The sequence below is a fragment of the Colossoma macropomum genome, unplaced genomic scaffold (genome assembly GCF_904425465.1).
Source record: "Colossoma macropomum unplaced genomic scaffold, Colossoma_macropomum, whole genome shotgun sequence".
NCBI classification, from domain to species: Eukaryota; Metazoa; Chordata; class Actinopteri; order Characiformes; family Serrasalmidae; genus Colossoma; species Colossoma macropomum.
In genome coordinates, this window is record NW_023494790.1 from 31,276,073 (window position 1) to 31,300,968 (window position 24,896).

A 24,896-nucleotide genomic window follows, 5' to 3' on the forward strand; every position below is an offset into this window, starting at 1 on the left:
TGTTTATTTGTTTAGAAGAGTGACATAGCTGTTGTTGGGGGGTTGCAAGTTATTTTTGCCATGTTTCACTCGCCTGTACATGGCATTTGCAAGGCTATTGTAGGAGCAGCATCTTTCTCTGTGCTGGTCATGGTTCAGACACATTCTGATGAGGCTGAGAGATGAGAGTTAGAGTTTAAAGTGTGACTAAAGCAAATTGACTCTGAGGAAGAACACAGGGAGAGGTTCACACTCAGAGGAAGGAAGTGTTTGCCAAATGAGGTCATCCATCAATGTCCAGAAACATGCGGACATCTGCCCCCCTCTAAATCCCCATTCAAACAGATAGGCCCAACGTCTCACCACAACATCTGGTCTTAGTGAAAACACTGGCCATGTTTGCATTTCAACACAGCACAGACTTCTTCCATCAGGAAGGAGGGTTACAAGTTGTGACAGAAGTTAAGCCCGCATTATGACTAATGAGGGATTATTATGGAGTATGCAGGTTTTTACCCAGTGCATACGGATGCTTTAAAGAACACTGAGGGACCATATGTGAATAGCCCTTGACGTTATGCATATTTTTCCACTCCACTGCTAAAAATCCTCAGGCAGCCTGTTGCACAAAACACAATGTTCAACTGCACGGCTAAAATCCAAGAGCGGACTATTAGGTCCAGAATGTGAGAGGAAGTATTACTTTTGTTGTGAACATCACTGTATGGGCCTATTACTCCTTTTAGTGCTGTATAAACATCTTGGCCAGTATAAAGTAGCTACTGTATTATTAAGTACGAAATGATTGGATTATGAAGCCTTCAACTTTTGATGCTTGATAATATCAGTACTGAATAAAATTATCAACATTGAACAAAAATTGATTATACTCCACAAATCCAAAATCTTCTCTCCCATGCTAAAATGTCTGCATTGAATTAATTTTACTGGTGTTCTGAGCATCAACAAATAAATGTTGCATTACTTTGTAATGTTGATCCCAGTTGATCAGCTCCATAATTATTGCCCCCCTTGGTAAAGCTGGGTATAAAAGGACATGAAAATGTGTTTTATTGCTAATTATAGTTCAATTTCACACTGGAAATAAAAGACTTAGCTAAAATTTTGTGTAATTGAAGAAAATTTTGTCTCAGAAGACAAAAACCACAAATGGATTATGATTATTAACATCCTTGCATTTAATACTTTGTGCAGCATCCCTTTTCCTATAATGCTGGGTGAGATTAGAGAATACAGAACAAGGAATCTGAGACTCCTCAATAAAGAAAATCAGGGGACTGGGATGGCCATGTCAAAAGCTTGATTCTGTAATCACTGAACCATGTTTGTGTGGCTTTGGACATATGTTTTGGATCACTGTCCTGCCGGAAGATCCAGCATTCCCCAGTTTTATCTTTTTGGCCAAGGCAGCCACATGTTTATTTAAAATCTCCTGGTAATTCAATGAGTCTTCCAGTGCTTTTGGTACAAAAACAGTACCAAAACATTTCTTGTTCATTTTCTAAATGAAAAAAGTACACATCCTTAACAGAGAACACATTTCTGCACATTTAATGCACAATTAGAGTTTATTTGCTGAATTTAAAGCTGCACTATATAAGATTTAGGAATTTGGAGACCTCTCTGGTGAAAATGTGTAATTGCATGCAACATGCAAAAGAACTTTTTGTAACGTTGATTGTGTTTCGAACCTCAACGAGGGAATAATTCTGAAAAAGAGCGTTGAAAGAGATGCGAGAATGTGAGTGAATTATCTACTGTTGTAACCATATATGTAATATCAGTATAATGTTTATTTTGCATTTGAGATCTAAACATTGAGGTGGACCTTTTTTGAGCCTGTATGTGTGTGGTGTTAATACATAAACTCTTATGATGTCCAAAACCATGTGAAATCTGACCCGATACTGCTGACTTGATTATTGATAATGATTATTTCAGGCTTTACAGGACTACTTGTAGAAGAACTCGCACGCCACATTTTAGTATTGCTACTTATTTTGTTAATCCTAACAAAAAAATCCTACATAGTGCTGCTTCAACATATTGGGGAAAAAAATGTAGCCTGTGCGATGGTTGTTGCATATTTAATATGTATCCAATATATTACATTCAACAAGTAAATAGAAATTGTGCTTCAAAATGCCATGTTTACGTATATTCTCTGTAGAGGATGAGTTAACTTATTTTCAGGGTTATTCTAACTTTTGCGCACAACTGTATGTTGATTTTCTGTTAGCTGGTTTATGTAGATGGCATTTAGATATACTTAGATCTTGTTCATTGCCATATGTCACTGCCACAAACCTTTTACACGGTGCAGTCCTAATTGTCTGTTTTCTTTTCAGATAGCAGCTGCAAGTGCATTTCTCGGAAACATTATGTTCTTCTGAAAGCAGTGGTATTTCAGTAACAGTTCCCATAGGCTGAAATTATGGTTGTGAAGCTGGAGTGTGGTGTGTGTTTTCGGGCAGAGCCTGCCATTTCTGGTCAGAATCAGGGAGCATACAGCTGATTTTTGTGCGAAAGTACATATTTGTGTGTGCAGACATGGAGACTGTGGATGGTTCAGATTAATCATGTGCCTTAGTGTGAAAACTTTGTAGTGTTCACTTGGAAATCAGAGAATTGATCTACCTATGCTCCGTCCATGCATGCGTTCTTTCATAGTAGCTTTTGCGAGGTTGTACAAGCTTCAACAGAACACTAGTAAAACTCTCTCAACCTAATGAATCTGGACTATGTTGTTGTAACCGAGCAGGTTGGAAATGCCTGCTATTTTGCTACAATCCTAATGTTAGCGCCATTGCACATCAAAAAAACTGCACCTATCGTAAAGGGTGAGGTATCATGTTGAATACAAACTGGATTCATAGTTTTGATTGCATTTTATAAGTATGCCACTACTTTGTTTAAACTTATCAGATATCAGAAAAAAATAACTAATGTGACATATTGTGTATTAGAGCTGGGCAACATGACAACATTTTGTAATTATTGTTATAAATTACATTACAGTATGTCACAATATGTTGTTCTGAGCATATTCTGGATATCGGCAGTACTTGAAAAAAAATAAGCAACTGCTTTGATTAAAAATTTAATTGGATTTTATGCAGCAGAGTATGTGAAATGGTAAGTACAAATCACTGGATTCATAGTTTTTGATAATGTGACATGACTTGGTCCATTCAAACTTTTCAGATGTCAGAAAAAATGAATATCATGGCATGTCATGTATTGTAAAAACTTCTTGAAGTATTGTGATACTGCATTTTTGCCACCCCTACTCTCCTAACAGTGTAATATTTCACACACATACAAATGAACACTATTACAAATACAAATAAATACTATTATTATGAAATTAATAACATCTTCTAAATTGAGGTATTTTGACAAAAACTGAGTTAGAGCTTTAATGTCTCACTAGGTTGAATGGGGATTTGTTTGCCAGTGTTCTGTAAAGTTTGTCCTACTTCGCAGAGTTGCTACGAAAGAATGCATTAGTTGGTGGAGCATGGACAGTGAAGTGCCGAGGTGAGAGTTTACACAAATTAAAAGAGGATTAACAGTGTGCTTTTGTGAGTTCTTGATAGGCATAATAAGGAAAAGATTCTGCTGCTGTGCTCTAAACTTGAGATTACTTAACCACTGATTTTAATGTGCTTCTTTGTGGGGAAGATGTGGTTTGCAGTAGGATGTGGTGGGATTGTTGCCATGGGACACCATTTCAAGGATTGTGTTTTTATTTCCTGAAAAAAATACATTGGTTTCTTATTTCTTCAACAACACGCGTTTACATCAAAACCAGAGCTGGTAGAAGGACAATTTGTGCTATCCCGACCCGTTTGGGCGTCTGGTGCCACGTTCCGTACTCCAAAAGGCTGGAAATAGCTCAGTGTAGTCAGGAAGCCTGGCTGGTGAAGCAGTTGGTGTTGAATGGCGCATAGCTTGTTGGCCTTGGCTGGAGCACTTGGACCTTTTGGTTCTTGGACCAAGTGCTTTCATAGCAAGACAATGGCTCCAGTAATGATACAGGCTGCGCCATTTTTCCTCTGTGTTCTCCAAGGCAGACTGTTCATTTGAATTTCAAAATGAGCCTTTGACTTGGACAGTGTCCATCTGCCTGATTACAAAAAAACATCCCTCATACAGCACTACATTACATACATTTTCTTCAGAAACAAACGGCTCCCATATTTGAAGTGGAACTCCCATGCACATTTCCATACCATTCTGGAGCTCTGTGTGTGTGGCACTGCAATCAATAATCTCTCTCATCATCTGTCCATTCATTTGGCTTCATTTGTCATTGACTCTGCTCTTTCATCGCAGTAAATAAGAGATTTCTGGCCTATTGAGCAGAGCAAGAGAAATGGAGTGGCCATTACTAAATGTGTCTGGCATTCAGAGAAAAAATGCTCAATTGTTCATTATGATGCTGACAGATGGGTTCTGAATGTGTCTCCAGTCTGTTGTGCATTATATTTTGACATGCTCAACTGTTTTTTCTTGAAATGGTGAAATATCTGAAGTAGAGCAAATACATGGACTCAAATGGAGTCATTAGCAAATTGTTCCTTGACTTTGTCAGTCAACCACACAGTTTTGTGGTTCTCTGTTTGGTGCTGAAAGTTCCCGTCATTACTGTTAGGAGTCACCCTGTACTTGCGCCTCATAAAAACATGAATGCGTCAGTGCATAAATTCGTGTGATCATACTGCTCTTGGGAAGAGCACTAACACAGAACTTGTGAAAAGCATGACCATGAGGACATAAGTGTAGGGCTGTTTGATGTGGACAAAATACCAATTATTTGTGCTTGTATTGCATTTACAGTGCTATATTAAAATCACATTTGTGAACTCTTGATGTGACTTAAGATTATTTTCAAATCTGTTTCACATTTGTTGGATCACCTGAATGCCTTAATTTATGAAAAACACCCAGTAATAAGTAAATAAAATTCACAACAAGCAGAATGTGAGCCAGATGTGTTTTATTAGTTGGCTTGAGTCAAATAAACGTAAATAAAAAAGTCTAACTTTTATAGTTCTAACCTAAAGTTCTGACTTTTTAACTGTGCGCTATTACACATTTAGGGAGATATTTGTTTGTCAATTTGAGGGGTATTATTGTTAACTAAAACTATTACTTAAATGAAAACTGGCAGTGAAAAAACACAATTATAACCGCCTGGTCGCAACAAGCCAGATGCGTTTTCATTAATTGGCCTGAGCCAAATAAATGCAAATAAAAAAAATCACTTCTTTCTTCTGCCTTTTCTTTTTCTGACTTAAAGTTCTAACTTCTAAATGCATGCTGTAACACATTTAGGGGTAATGTTTGTTTGTTAATTTGTTAGCTAGTACAGCTAATGCTAATTTTAGCATACATGCTTGCAGAACAAGTATTTTTTGCTCACATTATCATAGTCTCAAAAGAAAAATGTAAGCTCTGGTTGACTGGGTACCTGTAGACACTTGTTTTTGCAAACTACAGTGCACTACATTCTGTTAGGTGCATAGTGAATAGCCAGCTAGGCAAAACAGTTAAAAAGCCAGTTTAGCTTCTTTACACTTGTACTGTATTAGTTGCATAAAATGAACAAAACAGACAATTAAATTGTTATATATAATATCCCATTTTCATACAACCGTTAATTGCCAGCTAACAGTTCATGATTGGGACAGGCCAGGTTAACTGTAATAAAAATAGCAAATTTTAAAAAACACAAAAACTATACCATCCACTGCAAAACTCTCTGAAACAAAATGGAAAAAACTTTAGTTTTTGTTTTGTTTTTTTAAGTGAAGTAGAGTTTATTAGTGGATGTCTGCTGTGTTTTGCTGTCCTTAAGGACAGCTGAAGCTGAGCTGAGCTCAGTGTTCGTCATAGTATTAAAAACTAAAACTGAAACTAAATAAAAACTAAAATAAAACTTTTACTTTTTACAGAAATACGGAAATATAAACAAAGGGAAATCTATGAATGCACCTTCAGACTAACTGAAACATAACTTATGAAAAACTAATGAAAATTTCAAAACTATAATAACCCTGGTGCATTTAATGCTAATTTTAGCATGAATGCTTGCAGAACAAGTTTTTTTTGCTCACACTTTCACAGTTTTGAGAAAAATATAAGCTGTGGTTGACTCTTTGTAAGTGTAGACACTTGTTACTTAGAATAAAATGCAGTGTATCTTCTCATGTTAGTTGCAAAGTAAAGAGCTAGCTAAGCACGATAGCTTATAAACCAGTTTAGCTGCCTTAGACTTTATTAGTTGCATGAAATGAACAAAACAGAGAATTAAATCGTTAATTGCAATTATTTATATAGGAAATTAATCATCAGCTAAAATATCATGGTCATGACAGGCCTAACTGTAAACTGTCAGGAAAAAATGCTGTCACTGTGTTCTTCAATACTTCTAGTTGAAGAACTTACTTGTACCATATCTGTGACTTTTCTTTTTTTTTTTTTAAGTTGACTTTATAGAGCCGGTCTTGACTTGAGGATTTTTGTTTTGTTGTTCAATTGAAAAAAGACAAGAAAAGAACAAATATGCTTATTTTCTCCAGGAAAGTAAATGTAGTGTTCCTTAAAAATTCATTTATGGTACATAATTGCATCTTATGGACTGTGTTGCACCTTTGTACAACTCACATTGTTTGTACCTTAGGGAGCAAAAATGTTCCTGTCTGGTAACTACTGACAGTATAATTTGTTCAATGTTACAATAATGATTAATTAGTATCAATAAGGATATATTGTTCAGCCATTTGAGTGCGTAGCACATTTTCTACTCTCCCTGTGCGGGCTCTGATTAGAATTTATGGCTCCCCTTGTTGCTGCATTTAATTCTGAAGTGGTTCACAGAAGTTTCACATAGAAACTTGTGCCCTGTACTGGTTGTTGAAATATCAGGGAATCAGCACCCTCTAGTGGAAGACTAGAAATCTGCAGTGTTCACTGAAAAACTGAAATTTAAATGAGCTCTGCTCTGTCAGTGAGGCCTTAAATGTCAGTTGTAAAATCGTGGTATATAAAATTGACACCAAGTGTTTTTGTTATCCAGTAATTTTAAAATATTTGTTTTAATTAAATTGCATCTTTATCTTATATTGAAAGTGATTGTTACAGCTCAACATGTAACAGGTATTTTTAATTATTTAATGCCTATGATTTTACACCAATTATATCTTGAGGAGCGCAATATTGCATTAATAAATGGATGAATAGGCACATGCATTCATCATAATACTAAAAACTAAAACTTAAACTAAATAGACAGTTTGTTGACTTTAAAAAACTGTTTTTACTAAAGTCATAAAATGTTTAAAAGTATCTGTATTTTCAGTATTCCAAAACTTTCAGCAGTATCAGTGTTCAGTATCAGTCTCATGATATTAGCCTTTGTTTTAGACAGTATCAGGTCGAAAGGAGCATCTCTAATATTACCCATTCCTAATCTGTATTTGCATCTGTGTGTCTGTAACAGGCTTTAAATTTTTAGCCTATTTTTGAAACAGTGACAGGTTGATAGACAAAATGTTCCAGCTTGAGGTGGAAACGAAAATAGTAGTAATTCATAGAATGATGCATTACTCATAAGCAAGAGAAGGACAGTGGAGCCTAGTGGTGGTAGTGATGAATCCAGTGTATTATGAGATTCTTTTATTGTTAACTATTAAATGTAGATCTGTTTCCTTTGGCATGTTACAGTATGCGCAGCACAAAAAGCACTCAAAAAAAAAACACAGTGGAAACAAAAAATACAGTGGAGTGTGCATGAGTGCTGTAAGGACAGGGCCTTGACAGCAGTTTGCCACTCATGCCACAGTCACCAGCTGGAAGTGAGGATTAGGGTCTTACATAAAGCAACGCTGCACTGTGTGAAATGTTCACCCATTTGTGTGTGTGTTGTTGAGTGTTTGAGTGTTTTTATCTCTCTACATCCAGCCTGCAGGCGAGGGGAGGGAGACCCAGCATGGCTGAGGCTGATGGAGAGAGCAGCAGCAGTCAGCAGAGAAAGAAGCCGCCCTGGCTCCAACTCGACATCCCCACCACACACGGCCCAATGGAGGAGCACAACAGCTTCCTGCAGGTATCCCTTAGAATCCCTTAGAATCCATCCCTTTATACCATGGAATTGAACAGGCTGTTTTATTGCTGTGCCTGTATGTAAATGAGCCCTGTTCCGATTGGCTGCTTCAGGGAAATCAGAAAAAATAAACTTTCACCAGAAACAGCAGAGTGTTGAATCATTCTACTCCAATAACTGCACACTGACTGTCTGCAGTAGGAACACTCCTCATTACTTCAGCATAAACAGGTGGGCTAAACTGCCGTAGGCTGAGTGGCTGTTATTTGTAATTGTGTTTGTGACATCACAACCATAACAAATTTAAAACAGATTTTTTTTCTTTCTGCAGCTTATTTTCAGTAGTGGGCTGTGCTGTCGCAAGTAAAAGTTTGGGTGCCCCTGGTCAAATTACAAATTACAAAAAACAAATGTTTTGTTGACTTTCTAAGTAAAAATAAGTACACACACCCTCTAGAGAGAACCTACTTCTCTACATAATTACTGTTTATCTGCTAATTTAACAAATTGGGGTAAAACATAAAATGCATCCTGTGCAAAAGGTAATAAGGAAAATAAGTTAATGAATAAAAAAATGTGCACTTTGGAACAGCAGGTCTGGAGTAACTTCACTGTCCAACAAGGTGCTTGGTATGAGCAAAAACATTTACTGACTTTATCCACACTTTATTTGTAACTGACGTGTTGCGGCACATAGGCCTTCATCGGGGTTGAAGCGAATAATGATTGCATTGTTGTTTAAATACACAAATAACAGGAAATACAATTTAAAAACAACCAATAAAATGACTTAAACACCCATCTTCCAATCAGAACAAAGGAAGTTACAGAGTCAACCACTAGGCAGCTTGCGCATCTCAAATGAACAACTTTCAGCTTTTACTTAAAACTAACAAGCATTCAAAATAAAGTAAAGAGAACTTTTAAGGTGACCCTGACATCAAAATTGTGCACAAAAAATTGCATAAAAAATGCCATAATGAGTTATTTCCCCATAGAGGATGTGTTAACTTATATTCTCTTAGAAAATCAAGAAGTGTTCAAACTTTTGCATAAGACGGTAGGGACTAAGGAGGTAACTGTACATTACATCAAACTCTTCTGCACTCTTCAGTCTACTGATGTAGGTACAATAAGGTCAATTATTGTTTATATTATTGTGGTTGCTGTAAGTTGCTTTGGTAGGTGATTGTCGAGGTTCAGTGTGGTAAGGCACTGCTGTGACTTAATGCAATTTAAAGTGTATCCTTTAAGATGAGCCGTGCTTTAATATCACCTGGGCCTTCACAACATGGACACTATTCAGGCTGTAATTAGTCTTACACACAGCATTTGCTCTGATCTGTGTTATACAGATTTGCTGCTGTTAATGTATTTAGTGTGATGTGAACACTTCAGTACGTGCTCTATTCTCTCCTCTAGCCATGGGCACGTAACAGCTTGTACCTGCGCAGTGCCAGTGTGCCCACTGAGAACATCCAGCTCAGATGCCCGCCGGTGGACCCCAATGCCTGCCACAGACCGTCAGTACTGCGAAAACCCTCCATCTCCCAGACCATCAAAAGGTACAAGCACACACACAAACGTGTGTGTATTTATTTGGCTCCAGATGTCTCTTAATGCCCCCAGTCAACACATGGTTCTGTTAAATTCCATCACCAGTGCTTGATTTACCATTATGAAGTACTGACTGAGCTAAACTAGGTATTGGATGATAACTACAAATAATCCTGGGCTGCCACAAGCAGAGGTCTGGAAAGGGTTAAACAAAAGCATATGGCATATGTAGAATCACTACTTATTGTATTAATGTTATTTTTTCCGAGCAAATAAACACTTACATAACAGTATATACTGTGCTTTACATTATATACTTTGCTTAAAACTCATCAGATTGGTCTGGATTATGAATGACACTTTGACAGTTTGTGCTGTGTTATATTTTATTTCAAAAGACTGACGCTTAAAATTAATCACTTTAAAGTGATATTGGTTTTATGAAGAAAATATTTTGTGACAAAAACTACTGAAAAATACTGTTTGCACAAGTATTCAACCTCATGTGCTGCAGAAGCTCCTAGTCTGCACAAATGAAATATATTTCCCTAGTGATAACAAGAATATAGTTGGCTTACAATTGGCCTTTACCTGTGAATCACGAAAGGAGTTCATGTAATTGCATCATATCACCTGCCTAAACAAGGTTGTCCCTCAAAACTCAGCATCAGAGCAAGGAAGGGACTTGTGAGTTCAGTGGCTGAGATTAGAGTAAAGGTACACCAGTCAACGAAATCTAGAGTTCTGCATACAACTGGCCTGTATGGGAGGGTGGCTAGAAAGAAGCCATTACTGAAAAAAAAACACATCAAAGCATTTGTGGAGTTTGTCAGAAAGCATAGCAGTGACCCAGCTAAAATGTAGCATAAGGTTTTGTGGTCAGATGAGACAAAAGTGAGTTTTTTGGCCAAAATTCAAAATGCTGTTTGTGGTGCAAACCAAACATTGTCCATTCCTCAACAAACACAGCTTCATGTTGTGGGGATGCTCTTATTCAGTGGGGTCTGATCTGGGCATCTTGTTAAAACTGAAGGTTGGTTGGATGTTGCAAAATACAAGGAGATACTGCTAGACAACCTGCTTCAGTCTGCTAAAAAAGTAAAGCTTGGCAGAAACTTCACCTTTCAGCAAAACAGTGATCCCAAGCACAAGGCCAAAGAAACACAGAAGTGGTTGAACAACAAAAAAAATCACTGTTCTACAATGGCCAGGTCAAAGTCCAGATCTCAATACAATTTAAAAAAGTGTCATCTATCTCACCTGAACAACCTGGAGCAAATCTGCCAGCAAGATTAATTCCAAACAGTGTGCAAAACTGGTAGAAACTTTTTTGGTTTTATGAGTACTTGGTTTTAACAGGTACTAGTCTGAAGGGGCATTTTTCAGTTTTCTTTTTTTTTTAAAGATCTGCTAACAGGTAACTTATTTTGGTTTTGAAAATATGCTTGAAGAGCATAGTGGTGTGCAGTAAAAATCCTGTCTGAAACAATCTGTATAAGTGTCATTTGTAATCCAGATGAATCTGGTGACTTTTGAAGGGGTTTGAATACTTTTGCAAAGCATTGTATATGTACTAAGAATTTTATAAGCCTAAACCTAACACTAACACCAAAAGTCGGGACCATTGAGCTGCTTCTGACCTTACAGGTTGCCCCTGTTTCTCTCTGGGTTTTGTACAAAGGCCGGACATATTTGTCCAAAAAATGTATGAAAACAAAGGCACACATGCAGGTACATATCAGCATATTGCACATATTTTGTGTGTTTGTGTTTGTAAATACAAATCTGAATGTGCATTCTGCCAAAACAGCAGTCAACATAGTCAGCAGAGTAGCATAGTTTTTGTACAATTTGTATAATAGCCTCCTCTGTTAGCTTTCATTATCATATTAGTTTACTTTCCTTTTTGAAAGTTCTAAACTCTGAGGTGTTCTTTTATCAAACATTATTTTACTTCTTCAATATAAAATGGAACATCTTTGTGTAGGTCGTTCCATTTTTTACATGCTTTTCTGCTCTAGATTATGCCTTTGTTCCCATTTGCATTGCATTTGTCTGTCACCATCTGTCAGTGTATTGATTCCCTCTCCGACTTTCTTCCAGCTTTTTTTCTGCAGATCTAAAATCTGTTTAATGCTGCTTATCCTTCTGAAATATTTCCAGTGTAATCTTTGAACTTGTAGTGCTTTCAACTGTACTTTTCAAACTTGTATATTTTAACTTCTTTCTAAAAAATTATTTTCTAACTGAGTTCACCTCTTTCTAACTGCGTTCACCTCTCTCTTTCTCTTCCTTTCTTTCCCATTTCCTCTTCCTCCTGCCTCCCCCTGCTGGGCCCTCTCACAGCCCCACAGGGAAGAGGGTGCGTTTTGAGCAGATGAGCACGGTGCTGGTTAAAGGCCAGTGCTTGTCCCGCCTGGATGCCCCCAGGCGCCAGTCTCTGCCCCAAATCGTCCTCAGGTACTGTAGAGCAAAGAAAGATGCCCTCCAGACCACAGACAGGTTTCTATCCGAGAGATGAAAATTATTTTACATGCATGCGAAAGGTCATGCCGTTAGATGAAGGTTTTTTTTATTGTATATTTACGCTAACGTTAGCATGGTGGCAAATGCCTCATTGTTGTTTGTTGTTTCAACCTGGCTAGTTTCAAATAGCAGTAACAACATAGTCCAGCTCAGTAGTGTAACATTTTAAACTGAAAATGCAACACTGTTTATCAACTCTTAAGTAAGTGCATTACAATCTCTTTAGGTTAGATGTTCTACAAAGCTTATTCAATTTTGGTTGCTACTAAAAACAGACAAAGACTACTATTGACAACAAACAATGGATTGGTCATTTATTATACAATCATTGAAACCTTTCTATCCGATTTTAGTGGGTAAATTGTTTGCTGATACTTGAAATGATACAAAAATCTGTGTTAAATGTAATAGTTGTGATAAGATCAGGACAGGATTTTGCTAGGATCAGTTATACAGTTGAGTATAATTTTAGCATTCTGTAACAGGATTTTCATCACGTGCCTCTCCTGTAAAAAAAAAAACAACAATAGATACAGCAGAGCGAGACAGTTGGATTCATTTTAGAGAATAACATAACATCTATATTTGATGGGAAACATCAAAGAAATGCCTCCTCCTTTCAGAATTTGGAGAATTTTGTGAGCTGTGGTAGTGAGCTGAGACATAAGAATTATAACTAACTACCCAATATTTATCAGTATTATTTCAATTCTTTGTATATTCTTTCCATGTCCTTTCAATGTCACCAGAACCTCCAGTTAAGGAGCCTAAATATGACTATTGCTACGTACAAGTTAACACAGCTGTACACTGAATTGACAACAAAAGATTAGCAACCTTACCAAAATATCCCCAATGGTTAAGTTGCTTTGGCAGTAGCCTACAGTTTGGGTTTGTTAAGTGTTTGGCACTTAAATTTTAAGCAGAGGAGAATAAAGTCATCCTCCTAGCGATGTATAACTTACAAACAGTGTCAGAACACACACACTCCTACACAGACATGAAAGAATCTCCTCCATACAGCACACAAAGAGCAAAGGAGCACATCAAAGCCTGCCTCTGTGTCTGTGGATTTGGGGCTGTGTTTTAGGCTAATCATTTAATGGTCCTATAGCAAGCAGTCTGCCTCACTTCAAAGGCCTAGCTGTGCTCTTTACTGGGAATAAAGGGTGAGAGCATGGAAGATCTTCTCATGACTGAACATGGCCTGTAGAGTTAGTTTAGTTGAGTCATTCAGTTTGAGATCTGATGCAAGATAGTAGTGATACCTTATCAGTGTCAACTGCTCTAGAGTGCTCCAACCAGCCCAGTGTGCTCTGTTGCAACTGCGGCTTAGGGAAGTGAATATGACATGGAAGTCAGGTTTTATTTTGATGGTCCTCTGTAGCCCATTTGCAAATGCTAACAAACTACTCGGTGAAATGCAGCTGATTATCAAAAGTAGTAATTGATTGTGTTATACTTAAGACCTCTAGAGACAAGAGCAGCTGCTCTCGGAATATTTGAATTTCAGAACCAGTGAATATCAACAAACAAATAATACCCAGTTAAGCCGTCAAAAGATCAATTAGATCCTCAACAGGAAGCAAACTGATTTTATTTAAACAGGACCTTTTTTATGGGATGTTTTATTTGAAAAGCACTGTTTTAATCAGTTTGAAGTTTTGTTTGTTTTCAGTAATGATAGAAAAAAGTTCTATTTCTAATTACCTCAGGTGGAGATATTGCTCTTGGCTGGACTCAAGAACAATTTCCCAGTCCACCTTACCCCGACTAAGACATGAGTCCAAATGATCAAGACCGATACTGTTAATTTATGGTCTCAAGTCCAGACTCAAGCACTACAACACTAGTAATTGAGACTACAACCAGAGTAAAGTTTAAGGATATGGTTTAGGTTATTATAAGGCCTTGGGTTCTAGTTGAGGTTAAGGTGAGTGTTAGAGTAAGTGTTAGGTTTAGAGTTACATTGAATAAGTTTAAATAAACCCTCAGAAGCTGAGAGTTACTACTTTTAACTTCCTGTACTATTCAATTGTTATTGCATAATTACATATTTAATCCTATAGTTTGTTACACAATGAAGGTTGAAGGCTGCACTTCTGATGCAAAAAAAATCTGCAAAACAAGACCGCATACAACAACTTTTCATCGATTTACAAATCATAATAAAATATCTCATCTTTTTACAATCACCAATATGTTTAGAATCTTCACTTCCCACAGAATTTCTTTGCTTGTTTCAGTGAGAAATAATGAATATAAAAGTACCACATGCTTTCATTGAATCTGGTGATAACTGTGAGTTATAAGGGCTAATAGATGTTTAGTTAAATGTAAGTTAAAGACATCTACAAAATATCCACAGTGCACCATCCAAATAATATTGATGTTAATCCAATGTTTCTCTGAACTATTGTCAATAAAAGATCTCCACAAAGTCAGACATGAGCAGTGACGGTTGAGAATGGCCTACAGGAGTTTTGACGGGTTAAATAGCTGGAGTGATTTTAGCAAAATCTGCAATGCAGTGAACTGTATTGGCTGGGTGTATCCATTGCTGAATTCCTCAGCTGTCTTTATGAAAGGGGATACAGTGAGGAGGATGTTTGGATAGTATTGAAAGGCCTCAGGCTTGGGCAAGTCCACAGTACCAGTGCTGCAATTGTCCTCTGCTGTAGCATGTAGCACTGCCTTCGTATCACAGCCCAGGGCCATGCTGAGAAAACTGATGTATTGCGTTTACTTGATTCAAATGTGTACACCAATTCCAATAAAATAAAAGCAAATAAAATTTATATCACCAACACAATTTTGGCTTTGCATACTTGTAGCAATAAATGTAAATGGGGCCTTCTATCTGTCACGTTGCCAGGTACTGTAGATACTGTGTTAAAACCTTTATGGTACATGATCAAAAGTCACAAGCTTCATGTCTGAAATCTGTTCTGGAGACATGCTCATACTCCAAAAGTAGCAGCAGTATTGATAGAGTAAACGGTCTTATAAGTGATAGTTTGTTGGAAATATGTCCCCCTGTTTTGTTCATTTATATAAATAACAGTATGTTATACAGTGTCAGAAACCACATAAGTAAGTTTGTTTAATATTGCTTAATAAATCAATATGATTTGAAACAAGTGGGTGGTGGTTTAGGGATGTAGTTTGCAAAATGCTATTAGGTGTATATACACCTCCATTACTTGTGAAGCCCAGTACAAAACTAAAGTAGCAAATTTCATACGCTAAACATGCCGGCTAATCAACTACATTTGGGAAAACGGGATAATCACATGAACTTTTCACCAAAGCATTCTGTCTCAGTGTGACTAGGAGAAAACCTAGTGACATATTGAATCTCCTCTGGTTAATGCATACTGACAATGTGGATAAAATTACTTAAATACATAGAAGCCTTATTTGTAGTACATCATTTTTACATAGCAGTTTCCACAGTTACCTGCTTTGTTTGAGTTGTGTGGATAGTGGCCAGTCTTTTAGTTTGTTCACTTGTGGCTTCAAGCAGAGGCATGTCTCTCTCTCTCTCTCTCTCTCTCTCTCTCTCTCTCTCTCTCTCTCTCTCTCTCTCTCTCACACTATTTCTCTGTCTCTCTCTGTCTCTCTCACTTTCTTTCTCTCTACATCTACAGCTCTCACTCTCACATACTATCTACCTCTCTGTGTCTTTCTCTGTGCTCTCCTTCTTCTCGCTCTCTCTCCTTCTCTCTCTCTTTTCTCTCTCCCTCCCTCTCTCTCTTGCTCTCGCGCTCGCTCTATATCCTGAGCTGGTATTTCTGAGTGTGTTTACATGCACACTCCTGAGACAGAGCTGTGAGGAGAGGCAGCTGGTAGTCAGCCAATCAGAGTGAGAGGATTCATCTATAAGGAATAACACAGAGGATCTGTCAGAGCTACTCAGTATGGGACTGTGTATGTGGCTGAATACAGGCCATGATGGACCAAAAGCTAAAGCCTTGTGCTCTTTATAAACCTCAGCCATGACCTTTGCAGCCTTGTGGGAAGAGGACAGGTAGGTGGATGGAAAAACATCAAGGCTTTGCTATTGTGTGTGTTTTTCTCTCTGTTTTGTAGAATTAAGCAGGCTCTCATTTCTGATTCCCTTGTTTGTCTGCTTTTCATTTGATCTTTCTTGCTTGCAGGCTCAGTAGCACCTAACTCCACCTAACTGACAGAGGACATATGTCAATCAAGGCAGGATTATTACTGTAAACACTAACCTGAGGCAACTCCACCTTAATTAAAGCTATATTGTCTGGTTTTCCTTGCTGTTTTTTTTTTTGCTCTTAATTTTTAAACAACTTTTACCCTCTGAATGACTTAACACCTTTAAGCACCTAACCCTTTATTAGTCTGTTATTAGGACTTATTTAGTCATGATTACTCAGGTTTTAAAAAAGGAACAGAAAATATGCTTTTGCAGTCATTAGTTAGCAGTTTGCATGATGATATATATAAAATTCTCCTACTGGTCTTTCTTATACAGTACTGTGCAAAGTTCCAAAGCCATTTATATGGGTAGTAAATATATATTTATTTGAATAAATTCAAATAAACAAATACATTTTATGTATGTCAGTCTGCTAGCTGAAACATTTCCAAACCTCTTCTTGAGGAAGTCCAGTATTTACAGTTACCATCCAGTACATAGTTCAGCTACTCAGGCCTTCATTAAATTAAATCAAGTGTGCTGCTGAGGAAATGTAACAAAATCGTATCAGGAAACAAACATGTGTTCTTCTATCTGTCTTCTTCTGATGAAGATAAATATGTTTTTTTTTTTTTTAAAAAAGCAATATATTCTTGTTATTTTTTGCTGATGTTATGTTTATTTGTGTTTAGAAAATGTTCTTAACATATATAACATCTCTTTGAATGGTTACATTTTTTTTCAGACTCTTTTCAGAGTTCTTTTCAGATCCAGAGCCTAATTGCTGATGAAAGCTTTAATCTCTTAAATGGCCAGGGCCCACCGGCAGGCCCAAAGTCTGTCAGTGACACCTTTGGGAGCACTTTTATTGGGAGAACACAGAAGCTCATGGGTTTTAAGATTGGAAGCATGAAATATTTTAGGTGGCAGGAGAGTGCCATAACAGTGTCATTCCAGTGTTTGTGAGAAAAGCAGTGAACTGTTTAAGCTGCATTATTACTGCATTATTCTGGCCCTGGGGTGAAATTCAGTTAAGCATTCCACTCTGGCTATTTTTGATGTAATATTTTCTGAAGTAGCAATGGCTGTGGGCACTTGATGTTTGCAGTTTTGGTAATGACCCTAGGTAGTTTTTTTGGTGGACCCAGGCAGTTATCTCCAGTCATTTAAGACCAGGCTGCTATGTCTTTGAATAAGGAGAAACCTATAAACCTGAAACTGAAAGCCACATTAACGTTTCAAAGACATATTTGAAATCAAAAATCAGACAAATATTCAGCAGAGGACTAGGCCACATGTGGCTATGCTTCATGTATAGCAATGCTGCTTTGTGATGTTTGACTTGCTGTGTGTATGTTTCACATACGTTTCAGTTTTAACTGAAATAAGAATTTCTTTAAGAGAGGACAACAGTAAACCTGACCCCCACACCTCCACTCTTCTGTTCAGGCCTAAAAGGCCCCAGCTGGCCTCCTCTGTAATGATACACAGCCAAGGCATGTTATTACAGAGTGTCCCTTACTCTAAACACTCCCTAAACCCTCTTGCTGTCCCCTATTTACACACACATTCAACACACACAGCCATGCACAGAGAGATAGAGATAAAGAGAGACAGAGAGAGAGAGAGAGAGAGAGAGAGAGAGAGAGAAAGAAAAAGAGAGAGTCACAGGTTAGTCATCAGTCAGAGTACAATAAAGAATTATCAGCGCAGTCATGTCCAGATTGGAATAGAATGTTTTTGGAAAATTGCTTCTGTTTATAACTCAGGCTTTTGATAGGTATTATTTAACTTGGAACAGCTTGTGAAAGATTGAGAGCAGATGTTTGGTCTTCTCCAGCGGAGACAGTTTTGGTTTAACCCCTTAAAATCCTAGGCTTCTTACATACAAACACTTATTAGTAAGTAACTACTGGGATTCCATGTAAACTGCTTGAGCTATCCTAAGGTTATAGAAGTGAGTAATAAAACTTCGGTCTTCGGATCCCATTCTCATATGTAGTGAGAAGTTCTTCATCACTAGAATGACAGTATGATAGTTAAGATGGACTGTACACTAGACTAAAATAGGTCATTACCTAGAGCCTTTTCAACTTTGTTGATTTTTGTGAATAGATGCTAATTGCAAAATTGATACCCGAAACACTTTTCAAAAAGTTAGGACAGTGGCAGTGTAAGACTTGGAAGTGTGTTGAATTATCAAATAACCTGTTTTTTTAATTTTCTGCTGTTAAACAGATGAATAGGTAATAGATGATGCCATCATGATTGGCTGTAATGGCAAACTTTAGAAAAGGCTCAGTTGTCATTTTACATAAAACTACATGAGCAAATAGTCCAACAAAAAGTACCACACATGATTGCAAGGAATTTAGGGATTTCACCATCCACAACCTATAACATTATGAAAAGATATAGTGAACCTGGAGACATTTCTGTGTGTACAGGGCAAGGCTGAAAGCAAATGTCGAATGCCAGTGACCTTCGATCCATCTGATGGCACTGTATTAAAAATTGATAGATATATATTGGCTCGCCATTTATTAGGTACATGTATCTTGTACCTACAATCATTGGCCATTTTATTAGAAACATATACCATATTAGGACACTGCTGATACACTCATAATAGTGTAACATTACTGAGCTACTACCGTAAAGTGCACTTTTATGGTAGACGTTTTTGATAGCTACATTAATATAGCTCATAATGTAGCAACAGTGTGTTCATGTTCAATAATAAAGGTGTAACAGTGCCTTGTGGAGAGGTGACAATGCATCACGGAGAATTGACATTCTATTAATTATGCATTATACAGAGAACACACTTTAATATAAAATTTCTGTTTATTTGTTAGTTCAACACATTGGAAAGAAAATAGAACACAAAATGTTGCCTGTGCTAAAGTTATGGTAATTTTTTGTTTTATTTTTTCGTGTAATTTGTCCAGGGGTGTTCAAACTTTTGCATACGACTGTATAAGAATTCCATGTTGTTTTTTGGCCATGAGCAGGGCATGAGCAAGCAAGCAGTAAAGCATAGAGAGAGGAAACTCCTAGCAGGCTATTAAATTATTTTGTGTGACACAATATTAAACAAAGTGTTAATTGGTGGAAGAGTTAAGGGGTGTGGGAGGGTTCACTGAGGAGGGCCCTAAAATCATTAAATCTGCCTCGGTGCAGATAAAAATGATGCACTGAATTTACTTCATACACATGTTTATGTAATTTCTATAAAAATGTAATACGTCAACACAATTGAGCCCCTCCACAAAAAAAAAAACATATATCAACCATTCATTTTTTTGGATTATCTGTTATTTTGCTTTCTGTGTTCTATTCCATTTCTTTATTATGTACAACCTTTTACATAAAAAGTCAAACTATGCTTTATTTATGGTTTAGTGACCCATTTTTTAAATAAAGGGCATCAAACAGTGCCATAACATGCTTACATAATTTTAACAAAAAATTCACCTATACTGTTTTTTGTTGGAAGGGCTCAATGATTGACAAATGTAAGTAAACTAAAAGACATTAATTTGAAAGTTATGATTTCACACAGGGGCACAGCGGACTGGTTTGGGGTCAGTAAAGATACAGACACTACTCAGAAATGGCAGAGGAAAAGCCTTCACCACTGCAACCAGCGCTACGGCAAGCTGAAGCCTCAGGTGATCCGCGAGATGGATCTGCCCAGCCAGGACAACATCTCCATCACCAGCACAGAGACCCCTCCACCTCTATACGTCCCCTCAGCACAGCATGGCATACAGAAGGTTCAACATCATTCACAAAAACTGTTATTGCAATTTACACTACTGTCTAATCATTTTTAATCAGTGTTTTTAATAATATAAAACCAGTTGTAAATTATTCATTATAGGATTCTAATATGATACATTCTACAACATTCTACTACAGTAACTGAAAAAAAAAACCTTCTGGAGACTTCTTTATAATATTTTAATCTACATTTTAAAAGTTACTATTGATAAAATACAAACCCAAGCACATAAATTTGGGACTGTTGCTAAAATGCAAATGAAACCAGTAAGCAATCATTTGTAAATTGACTTACAAGTATTTAACTGAAAACAGCACGAAGAAGAGATATTTCATATCTATATTTAAATTGCCAGTTTGCAAAAAACTGCTTGAGCAAAAAGGTCAACAGTTTAAGAACAACCCATGATTGCAAGGAATTTAAGGATTTCACTATCTACAGTCCATAACATTATTAAAAGATTCAGAGAATCTGAAGAAGTCTATATGCATGAATGGCAAGACCAAAAAACAGTATTAAATGCCTGTGAACTTCGATCCCTCTGATGTAAAAACCGACATGCTTCTATATTGAATATAACCACAAGGGCTTGGGAATACTTCCAAAAACCCTTGTCTGTAAACAAAGTGCATGGCTGCATCTATGTGGCAGAAGCTACATATCAACAACATCCAGAAATGCTGTCGACTTCTCCGGGCTAAAGTTTGTCTGAGATGAAGTGACTCAAAGCGGAAACGTGCTGCGGGTCCACCTTTCAAACTGTTTTTGGAAATAATGGCCATTGTGTTCTCTAGGCCAGAGAGGAATACGCAAATTTCAAAAGCCAGCATCTGTCATGATATGGGAGTGTGTTAGTGCCGATGGCAATGTGTAATTTGCACATCTGCGAAGGCAATGTTAATGCTGAGAGGTTCATATGCATTGTGGAGTAACATATGCCACCATCTAGATGACAATGCAAGCCACATTCTGCACGTGTTACATCAGCATTACTTTGGAGTAAGAGAGTGCAGGTGCTGGACTGGCCTGCCTGCGGTCCAGACAATTGAAAATATGTGGCACATTGTGAAGTGCAATATATGACAAAAGAGACCCCAGATTGTTGAGCAGCTTATGTGTTATATCAAGCAAAAATTGAAAAAATTCCGCTTTCCCAACTACGACAGTTGGTGTCCTCAGTTTCCAAATGATTTCTGAAAGTTAAAAGGAAAGGTGAGGTAACACAGTGGTAAACATACCCCATCCCAACCTCTTTGGAATATGTTCAAAGGCATCAAATTTAGAGTATAGAATACGTGTGTATGTATACAAAACAAGTTTATTAGTTGAAACATTGAATTTCTTGTCTTTTACCGTTTTTAATTGAATATGACTCCAAAATAATTTGCAAACCAATGCTGTCTGTTTTTACTTACATGTTTCCTACTGTCCAAACCTTTTTGGAATTGTGTTTGAAATAAAATAACAAAAAACTGTTAATATAACAAGCCGTTCCAAACTTTTGAACAGTAGTACAATGTACATTTATTCTGTATCAACTAGCTTTATTACCATGTGAGTATACTGCTGAGTATTGAAAGCTAATATTCAAAACATTGTTTTACATACCCAAAGCTCTGCACATTCTGGGTGAAGCACAGCATTGATAGTAGAGAAAATATTGACTCATAGAGATTATGCAGGCTGCTTTGTTTGTTGACACTGTTGTCCTCTTCCTATGCAGATCGTGGACCCACTGGCCCGAGGTCGAGCTTTCCGTAACATGGAGGAGGTGGACACTTTTAATGGGCCGCAAACTCCCATAACTCCCGGCGCTGTCTCTCTCTGTTCCTTCACCAGTTCCCGCTCCGGCTTCAATAGGCATCCGCGCCGCCGCAAGAGAGAGTCCGTCGCCAAGATGAGCTTTAGAGCGGCTGCCGCTCTGGTCAAGGTCAGAATCAGAGACAGACCTGTGCCACAAATACTTATTTTATGTTTTATTTATTTGTCATTTCACATTAATTTTGTACATTAAATCCTACTTTGTTGGATATATATTTATTAAAACTCATCTTTTTCTGCACAGTTTGTATTAGTCGTTCTCTAACCCTTAATCGGTGGTCAGAACAGAAGTGGTTAGAACATAATTAAACTGTGTCTCTTTATATGAGTGGTTGCACCATACAGTAAATTAAATGAAGTTTAATTCATATGTATGTTGCTCTTGTTTCTCCTTGAGCCCTTGCCCCTCCAAAAAGTCTGTGCATGGTACTGAGTAGTGGTCCTATGCTGATCCCTTTTCATTGATGGATGTAGTAGAGGGGAGCTGATAAATTGTTCAGCAACAGCTACAGTCAGTAAAAGTAAACCTATAGAATGCACCTAAATGGTAGGTGTTTCTGATAAAATGACCAATAAGTGTAGATGTGCCTAATAAACTGGAAACTAGAAAAGGTGTAGCTGGAAACTGATAGGATTGTGGGACATTGTACGTTAATTGACGTAAATGTGCTAGTGTTAGCCATCTGGCTAATTTTCAACCCAAGGCCTGATGTTATTAGCCATAAACACTTTAGGTAAACAAAATAAAAGTTTACGTGCTGAACAAATAAATATTATAACAAACATGAAGCACATCAAAAGCAAAATAGACAAAATAGCGAGAGTTGTGATGATTGTTGATGTAAGTGGACATCAATGAAGGTCAGAAGAGGTCGCAGTAAATGAAAGTAAAAGAAATCAAGTGGCTATTTGAAATATACATTCCACCTTTATGAGCCAAGAAACATCAAAATATGTGAACCAACAAAGAGATAGAAAGGGAAAAGAGAATGATAGTTTGCTGGACACTAGCAACTAGGACAGAAATGGGAAGGATTAAGTCCGTTTGTGTCCCACTTTTGAGGAAAAAAAATGCCTTATTTAAGTCAATGATCAGTCCAGATGTTGAAGAGACAGGAAGAATGTGTGTCCTTTTTAAAGTGACGCAGACTGCGCTGAGATAGGCCTTTGTGCATTGAGTAAAGCCTCCACCGTGTCGATTATCACAGATTGCTGCGGGTGGTTCACTTTTGTGTTCTTTTATTTGTTTCTCTTCTAATCTGTTATGTAAAAGTTGATCTGTAAGCTTGTCTTGTCGGACCTGGATTTGGTGCGGTTCATCCGAGTGCATCTGCCCAGATGAGGAGGCTACAGGCCTGGAGTAATGATAACAGATGGCCATAGTAATTCCACTGGAATGCTCAGCTGTTAGCTGCTCAGCTAGAATATTCTCAAAGAGAGATAATCTCACCACCACAACAGCAACAGCACAGCATCGTTGTCAAAGACATTTTAACCATTTGCTTGTGTTTTCAACAAACAGCTATTTGATAATGATGATGATGATGATGATGATGATGATGATTTCTTTCAGGGTCGTCCACTGAAAGAGGGTACAATGCGTCGAGCGCACAGACGCAGCTTTGCTGCTGCCAGCTTCATTGAGGAAGACACAGGGGATTTCCTAGATGAGCTAGACACCTCCTTCTTCACAAGGGTGAGGCCGCCAGTAGTGATTAACCCCCTGGGATACCATGAGTCTGCACTGCTGCTACACTGGTCCCTTTTACTCTTTTAAACACTGCCCCCCACAGACCATTCTCTGGAACAGCATTTCAGCCCTGTCCTTAACCCCAACAAGTACAGTGTTATTATTGTCATTTTTTCTATATTATTTTCTGTATTAACAAGTTTCACCTCTTCTGCGTTACTGTGCAAAAGTCAAAGATTGTTTGTTTAATTTTCTCAATCAAAGTGACCATTAAGTACAACCTATTCATCCTTTAGTGTAAGGAAAAATATATTTAACAGAAAATTACAAATTATACTCCAACACTAAGTATAATATGAAATCTTTCCAGATTTAATCTGTCCACTCTTTACTTTTGTGAAACCTACTCTCTGACTTTTGGTCTCTGACTTTTGTGCAGTACCGTGATTAGAAACACAAACTGAAAGTTTAGAATCTTATACTTTTGACAGAATTTCTCTGCTTGTTTCAATGAGCTGTAAGTGAGATATAATTCCTTTTGTTATCACTGGCAGTAAAAGCGACCTCTAAGAGCTAAGGTTAAAGCTTGATGACTTCAGAGAATTAGATATACATGTGATCATATGTAACACTATCATTACCACAACACTATAGGGCTTAACAATTTTTAATAACAGAAGTTCAGTGTGTCCTCTGGAGAGGTTTAATTGTAAGGTTGTGGATTCACTTGTGCTGGATCTAATAGATCTGTTTATTTGTTTAGGATGGGCTGGTACATGAGGAACTGTCCACATATGCAGATGAAGTGTTTGAGTCTCCCTCTGAAGCTGCCATTCGTGAGAATGACACAAACAAAGTCCCTGATGAGACTGACCTGACTGGCAGTGCCCTGGACAAAACTGACTTAGAGAGGAGCCACTTAATGTTGTGAGCTTCAATAACAAACACACACATTCAGTACCGTTCAAAAGTCTAACAATTTTTGTTAATTTATTCTTCTGTAACTTATGCAGTATAGACTGAAATATTATACTAGATACCAGAATGTATTGTAGGGTGTTCATTCAATATATCAAGTGTTTTTGAAGCAAGATAAATAATGTAATGTAATTCCATTTATAGAAAATTCTTGTCATCTGCTCCAAATTTGACTACCAAATATTTCCAAATATGACGCATTCTGGATATTAATTTTCTGGATATAAATTCCCATAAGGAATGGGGAAATATGTGAATA

At 37.4% G+C, this 24,896-nt stretch overlaps 1 protein-coding gene across 1 annotated transcript in view; it reads left to right on the forward strand.

The window, feature by feature from the left end:
- rhbdf1b (rhomboid 5 homolog 1b (Drosophila)) overlaps positions 1–24,896 on the forward strand; it is a 54,088-nt gene that overhangs the window by 21,814 nt on the left and 7,378 nt on the right. The window contains exons 2-7 of the mRNA XM_036573080.1: positions 7,969–8,113; positions 9,533–9,675; positions 19,927–20,140; positions 21,872–22,078; positions 23,543–23,665; positions 24,423–24,586. Coding sequence (XP_036428973.1) covers positions 7,997–8,113; positions 9,533–9,675; positions 19,927–20,140; positions 21,872–22,078; positions 23,543–23,665; positions 24,423–24,586 — 968 coding nt within the window. The 5' untranslated portion in view covers positions 7,969–7,996. The remainder of the gene's footprint in view (positions 1–7,968; positions 8,114–9,532; positions 9,676–19,926; positions 20,141–21,871; positions 22,079–23,542; positions 23,666–24,422; positions 24,587–24,896) is intronic.